Here is an 8,145-nt window from a genome sequence, read left to right as displayed (position 1 = left end):
CAGTAAAAGTAATTAAATACCGTTTACCTCCATTAGACGTTGGGTTTATCGGACCACAAAGATCTGAGTGTACTAGCTCCAAAACATCCTTTGCTCTCCATGACTTTCCTTTGGGAAATTGAGAGCGATGTTGTTTGCCAACAACACATTCTTCACAAATTTTGGAAGGTGCAGTAATTTGAGGAAGACCAGTAACCATGTTTTTCTGTTGGAGTGTTTTCAAACCTCCAAAACTCAAGTGACCATAACGGAAGTGCCACAACAAGGATGAATCCTTTACTTCAGCCATCAAACAGGATTGGATGCTATCAATCCTTAGTGGAAATAATCTGTTGGAGCTCATTTGAACTACTGCAATAGCTCCTCTCACAGGATCATAAATTTCACACTCGCCCTTCTTGATAGTGATGACATAACCCTTTTCTTGCAACTGACCAGCACTAAGTAAATTACTTTTCAAGTCAGGATCATACAATACATTAGTAAATGTTTCCACAAAACCATTGTTGGTTTTAATCTTGATGTCACCTTTCCCCATCACTTCCACAATTGAACAATCACCAAACGCTACAGTAGAGTGGAAATTTTCGTCTAGAGATGAAAAAGAAAATTTACTTCCACACATGTGATTACTGCATCCAGTATCTACATACCAAATATTAGACTCATATTTTTTTCCACCATGGACAGCCATTAACAATGTTTCTACTTCCTTATTTTCGACAAAATTGGCACTTTCACATTTTTCTTGTCATTAGGAAGTCTAGTGTAACAATCTGATGCATAGTGACCAAATTTGTGACATCTATAACACTCTACCTTCGATTTTTCATGATCTTGACCTCTGCCTTGAGACTGATCAGTGCTGGTTTTGTAATTTCTGCTGAAATCTCTTCCTCCACGATCTCCTCTTCCTCGGCCTCTACCTCTACCTCTATAGTTGCTGGAATAAGTATTAGTAGAAGCCTTCAACGCTTGCTCCTGCACTCCAGAACTTTTGTTCATCTTCTGTTCATGAACCAATAAAGAACTTTGCAGTTCATCAAGAGATAGTTCATCTATATCCTTTGATTCTTCAATTGAGCAGACAACATAATTATATTTTGATGTCAGAGATCGTAAAATCTTCTCCACAATGGCTACATCACCTATCTTCTCACCATGGAAGCGCATCTTGTTGGTTATTTCCATGGTTCTAGCACAATAGTTTGTCACAGATTCTCCTTCCTTCATCTCCAGTGTTTCAAAATCCTTTCTCAAAGCTTGAAGCTGTGCACGCTTCACCCTGCTTGAGCCTTGATACTTCTTCTTCATGGAATCCCAAATATCCTTGGAAGTTTCTTTGCAAAGAATAGTTTCCAGGATGGGACGATTAATTACCTGAAAGAGATAATTCTTCGCTTTCAGATCTTTCAGCTTTTTTGCTTCCAACTCTGCCTTTTGAGCATTCGACAAAACTTCGCCTTCCGCCGGAGTGTCGATGTCGTCCTCAATAATTGGCCAATACTCTTTTGACCGTAAGAAATTCTCCATCAACATGCTCCAATGGTCATAATGACCATCAAAGCGAGGAATTGTTGCTTGCACAAAATTATTTTCAGTAGCCATTAGATAATATGAAAAGAAATTTGTGGCTGCCTCACTTGTTTTCACTCTTTGAATAACCTGGCGCTGATACCACTGATGGAAACTTAAGAAGGAGAAATAAAAAGATACGTAAGGAGAGAAAGTAATTTGCTGAAAACACTTAATCCTTTTATTCATGACTTCAAGCCTATAAATAGGCAAATACTTAACAGAATAATCAATTAAATAGGACACATATCAGTCCCATTATCAACTTACTCCTAAAATAGAGCACATGACTCCTAAAGCAACTATAACACTTTACTGCACTAATTCCTTAAAAACAGAACAACCTGCAAACTACTACAATCAAAAAAGGAATCAAAACTCCTAAAGACTAGGTCAACTGATAAAAGAATAACGACTAAAAATCCAACAACTCTATTCACCATGTTTTAATCTATGATTTGAGAGTGCACACTCGAATCTACTTTAGGAATTTGTGGGTTGCTTGAAAGAGAATTCGTGAAGTCGGTGAATAGATTAATAATCACATTTCAGCTTTGTGTCCTAAGTTTGAGACCGAAAGGAAAAGATTTGGGTTTACTTTATTGAATGCTAAACTTGCTAGAAATAGGGGTTTAGACTAAAGTATTAGATTGTTTTGTCATTGAACTATGGTTGAGACCGAAAGGAGATTTCGTGATGTAATACTTCGAGACCGAAAGGAGATTAATGTTGATTGATGATGATATAGACTATCTATGATTACTTTAGCAGGTGTTGAATTGCAATGGATCGTTCGAGTGTGGATTGAATTCCAAAATTTTGAATTCCCATGTATCCCTTGTTTGATAATGTCTTTGCCCAAATCCATCGTTTTGTTACCAAAAAATTGTCTTTTCAATTGCCGAGCCGACAAATTGTTTCTTGTGGGATTCGACCCCGACTCTTGTTGGGTATTTTTATTGCTAACAACCGATTACTGTTTTAACTTATTTTGAGGGTAATTTGAATGTTAGCACCTGTTGGAGAATTATTAAACAGGAAGTGGTTGATTTTGTTCAGAGTTATTTCAATGGGGCTGAGTTGACTAAGTTGTTATCGAATCCCTGTTGATGAGACAAGCCATCATTCCTTTTGTACCGGTGAATTAGCTACTAGAAAATGGAAATTTTTTGGTGATCCTTTTGGTATTCCTTGGGGTCATGGATCTATTGTATGTTTCTTTGGTTGATGGTGGTCTATGAAACCTCTGAATTCATCGCATCAACAAATTCTTAAAATGCTCCTATCCTTATTCGTTGGGAACTATGGAAAGCGAGATGTGCGGTCAAGTATGGCTCTAAGAGAATTTCCTATGCTAGGTCGAAGCATAAAATTATTTCCCATATTAGATGGTCGATAAACAAACTGGTAGGTGATAGAGATTGGCCTTGTCAGTGGCCAGTTCTATGTTCTACTATTATGTCTCTTAGGCCTAAAATTAATAGCATTGTTGTTCCATGGAAAAACCACAATATAATTGGGTAAAAGTCAATATTGATTGCAGTTGCAACTCTGAAGGATCGATTGGTGTAGGTGGTATTATAAGGGATTCAATGGGAAATTTAATAGTAGCCTTCGCAAAACATATTGGGAGAGGTACGAGCAATATAGGAGAAGCCAAAGCAGCCTATTTTGGAGCCAAATGGTGCGTGGAAAATGGCTATCCAAGCTTTATTTTAGAATGTGATTCCCTTGTTATAGCCAATATGATTAAGGATAAATCTCAAATGGCCTGGAAACTGCAGGATACTATTATGGAGACTAGAAGAATTAATTTGCAGGCCAATGTGATAGTTCGACATTGCTTCAAAGAGGCGATTCAAGTGGCAGACGTACTAGCTAAATATTATTTATATAGCAAGGACGTCTTGATTTTTGATCCTATAGATTTGCCAAAAGATGAAGCTGGTATGTACTCCATTGATATTATTTGGATGCCCTCCCTAAGATAAAATATATTCAGAGTCACTATCTATGATTTGTCTTTCTTTAGTTTTTGTTGTACATGACCTGCTTTCAAGACTGTATATTAATGCTTATTAACGGAGGTTTAGGTTGTCGTCCCCCTCTGCTTGTTCTCTGTATAGATCTTGGAAGAAATAAAAGGTTTGCACCACCGAGGACGTAAAATTTTATATTAAAAAAGTTCACCTGATTCTCCTTGAAATGACAGACTTTATATTTGTTGACTTTTATGAATCCACCACGAGTTAAAAGATCAGGTCCCTTGATTGTATTAATAATAGCAAAAGCAATGAATGCTTAAAGTAAAGAACACAAATGCTTATGTGAAAACCTCCTTGCTTATAAGAGAAAAAAGTCACGCTCTGCCACACAAGATTTCTCAAAATCCAATAACTTCAAGCAACTTATGAGTACAGGCTACGATAATAACCACCTTGTAACACCTCTATTAAAGACATGATGAGTGGTAGATTTACTTAAAAGAGAAAAAAACCACGATCCCGACTCTTAATTAGGTATTTTTATTGACAACGAACGCTGTCTCTTTTAATTTGTTTTATATAGTACATTTGAGCATTACAAAAAATGGCGCCGTTGTCGGGTACTGGTGGTTGAGAATTCTATTTGAGAAATTCAATTGTAAATTTGTTTAGTTGTAGTAAATTGTTGCTTTGGGTTATTGTTGGTTGATTTGCAGGTCTAGTACAATGAGTTACTATGGTAATGAAAATGATAGTCACTACGGTCAAAATGACATGGGTGATTTGAATGATATGCACGTCAATATTGTTCGGACTACGGGAGCCAACCAAATACCTCCCACAACCGAGTGGACAGTGTTTCATGTAACTGGATTGTAGCTACAATTGCTCCAACTAAGAGGAATGTTTAGGAGGTTTAGCTCATGAGGACTGCCATGAACACCTTTGAAAATTTGTGGAGGTGTGTAGATCATTTGTGTTTAAAAACATCTCACAAGCGTCCACGAGGTTGAGGTTATTCCCGTTCTCTTTGATGGGTGAAGCTACAAAATGATTGGCGGAATCACCAAATGACTCTATCACTTCTTGGTCCGCATAACAAATAAAACTATACCTATAAAGCGTAATTAGGTAAACTGTAGCTATGAAAGCTAATTAAGTTTTTTCTCTTTGCCATATATGAAAATTTCCCTACTATGCATATCCATATTGTCCATGACTTGATTTCAAGAATAATCAAGTAATATCACAAACTAAAAGTCAAAATAACTTAACTCTCACTAAAATAAAAAATAAAAAATAAAAAATGAGTATTGATGTTATCCGATTAGGTATATATTGAACTAGTTTTTGGGCACGCACTTTGCGTGTATATCCCATATCATTGAGTATATAAGTTTAAGAATTCATATGAATATTTTTATGTTCTATATTTGAGTTATGAAAATAATTAATGTTGATCCTATTCAGATAGTTCAATGAAGAAAAAGTTCTTGTCCCATGAAAACCCTCAAATACCTTTTTGTAACTTTGGTTTTTGCCGTGATGCCTTATTTGAATTTCTACCTTTGGCGGCTAATTACTAAAATAATTTCACTGTCTTCTTAATTTCTTTTGGTACAAATTAAAAAACAATTTACATATAAGTTGTAAACAAACTTTAACAAAAACGAACAACCTTTATTTACTAAAGTTAATTGTTATTTGGTAATCAAGATAGTAACAAAAAAGTTTATAACTCATAGCAATTCAAAAAAAAACATTTTAATTTTGTCAATAATTACATTATAATTTTACTTACAAATTTGATAAAAATAAATGTCAAAAAATGTTAAGAGAGAAAAATCTTAATCCATAGTTTAAATAAATTCGAATATATGACCATGAGTGGAAAATTATCAATACACATGATGACGTTCATTAACACAATAATAATTTTATTTTGCATTGACATATATATTCATTATAGTAAGAAATAGATGAAAAATTTATACAACGTAACAGAGAAAAATGAACATACGCCATATATCAACTATTTTACTCTATTGTTTATTCAAACATATTTCTATTTTTATAAGTCCATTAAATTATATTTGTTTCAGATAAATTTAAAAATAATTTGCATATATAAGCTACAAACAAACTTAAATAAAAACGAGCAACCTTTATATACTAAAGTTAATTGTTATTTGGCAATCAAGACCAGTAACAAAAAAGTGTATAACTCATAACGACTCAGAAAAAAACCATTTTAATTTTGCTAATAATTACAGTATAATTTACTTACAAATTTGATAGAAATAAATGTCAAAAAATGTCAGAGAGAAAAATCTTAATTTATAGTTACAAATATTGTTCAAAACATCAACATTATTGCACAATTCTCATATGCGTACCCCTCCTTGGTGCCACAGTCAGGTTATTTACATTGGATTCTTCCTCCTCCAACTTAGTAGCTTTTGAGATCGCAATAGTTTCTTTTCAATTACTCTAGCTAAATAATATCTCCTTATTACAAGTGCTATTTTCTCAATTAAATATGAGTGTATGTTTATCATGGTTCTGATGTACCCATTTGAATTTCATACGATGGAAGATATAAGCCTATTTATTGTGATGTAACCCGCCAAAATTTCACACATAACTGATAATAGTCTTTTCATTTTTCATGCACCCCTTCAAATTTCCTAATTAAGTCATAAAGTCTTTTCAACTTTCAAATTAATTGAATAATATTATTTAATTAAAATTTTAATTACATTTTAATTTGTTGTAAGGGCAAAGTGGTCATCCAACTTTGAAGATGTGAGCTTCCCACTTTTAATAATACTAGTTTCTGGACACGTGTGTCTCATGCAATATGTTATAAATTCGTTAGGACGATTAAAATTCAATGAAAATATGCGTATAATGAGTACTAAAATGCAACAATCTCAAATAAATGTTATGATAATAATTTATAGAAAATTAAATTAAAGAAGACTAATAGAGAAATATTAAAAAGAATAAACAAAGAAAAATAAAATAACATACGCATCCTTCTTAAGACTTTAATCATAACATTATATAAATGAAAAAACAAATACAAAATCGGTACATAATTTTCCAAGTTTTTGTTGACAACTTCTCTCATATCCAATCAAAATTTAAAAGTCTTCTCCATCGAGTCAAATTAAAGAATGAATCAAATAGAAAAATCATTTTATTTTCATAAAGTGATATATAATCAGGCTAAGGTAGATATAGCATATACTTTAGATGTTGATGGCTTCACTACTTTAACTATAAAATGAAAATGATAATTTTGGATGTGAGTTTCATGAAACAAAAAAAATGAATTTATATAGATAAAAATAGAGGAATACCAAAAGACATCTTAAAGTTTTAATTAAATACTATTTGAAGGTTTCAAAGGGCCAAAATAAATAAAAGAGAAGAACTTTAAGAATATTAAATATATGCAATGAACCTCCATTAAAATCTGGAAGAGTAAACAATCCTCCTTTGAACACATGAATTCTCCATTTACTTAATGTAATAATTGATTATCACTAATATTCAAACATGTAATTAACTAAATATTTATAATATTTTAATCTAGTGTAGGGGCAAAAAATAATATTTCAACTTTTTTTGTTCCCACTTTTAGTAATATATGATATATGATATATGAATATGAATATGATATATGATGATGATATATGATATGATGATTTAATAATATATGATAAATATAAATATAAATATAATAATATGATTATGTGATGAATGTCACTGCATTTTCTTGTCCCCCTTCCCTTTCTTGATCTATTTTCTTTGTTCTGATTCTTAACGTAGGAAGTTGTTGCTTGTCTAGGTTCGCAATTTGCCTAGCTTGTCTTGGTAATTCTATAAAAGAATTATAAACAAGTCTACCTGGATTTTTAAAAGCTAGATTAGCTAAATCATCAACCAAAGAATAATTACCTTCTCTGTACATAAATTGAATCCGAACTTGACAATCTTGAGAAAATCCCCATATGTCATCAATTTCGCTATTGTAAATTGTAGCAAATTATGATACGCTTTTTTGAAGCGTTAATGCAAAAAATAATTATCTTGAAGATCAAATTTGTTTGTATATATATCTTGGTAACACAATGATGAAAATTTGTTACTAAATTTATTTTATCTTCCTTATCAACTTTTTTTCCTCGATAGCAAGACTTAATTTTTGTATGAATATACCGGCAAATACTCGTGAATGGAACCCAGGATAAAGATTTCCGCTAGAAAATTAAAGTAACTAGATCTTCATAGAGAATAGATAAATGCTTCAATCGAATATGTAAAAGAAGCTTCCTATAGAGACATTAAACAAGCTTCCATTTAAAGAATTAAAAAAATATTATTAATAAAACAGGAACAATGTGAATCACCCCTAAATGTGGGCTCATTTTTAACACCCCTAAATGTGACATGCCATTCCATTTTTATTCTAACTTAAAAATTGAGGCCCATAAACATCTATATTAAATTCGAAAGGAATATATACAATTCTATACAAAACCAAAGCAAAATAAACAAAAGGTAAGGATAAGACAAT

At 32.3% G+C, this 8,145-nt stretch overlaps 1 protein-coding gene across 1 annotated transcript; it reads right to left on the bottom strand.

Annotated features, from left to right (window-relative positions):
• Positions 1-705: 705 nt before the first annotated feature.
• On the bottom strand, positions 706-1,608 carry LOC107058056 (uncharacterized). The gene has a single exon (XM_015303356.1). It carries the CDS (start codon positions 1,606-1,608, stop codon positions 706-708), a length of 903 nt encoding a protein of 300 aa, XP_015158842.1.
• Positions 1,609-8,145: the final 6,537 nt, after the last annotated feature.

Source organism: Solanum tuberosum, unplaced genomic scaffold, assembly GCF_000226075.1.
Source record: "Solanum tuberosum cultivar DM 1-3 516 R44 unplaced genomic scaffold, SolTub_3.0 scf00426, whole genome shotgun sequence".
NCBI lineage: Eukaryota > Viridiplantae > Streptophyta > Magnoliopsida > Solanales > Solanaceae > Solanum > Solanum tuberosum.
The sequence above is the reverse complement of the archived record's forward strand: the minus strand, read 5'-3'. Positions and strand labels throughout refer to the sequence as shown.

Excerpts from the sequence above, each read along its gene's own strand:
- LOC107058056 (XM_015303356.1), bottom strand. The coding sequence starts at position 1,608 with ATGGCTACTGAAAATAATTTTGTGCAAGCAACAATTCCTCGCTTTGAT.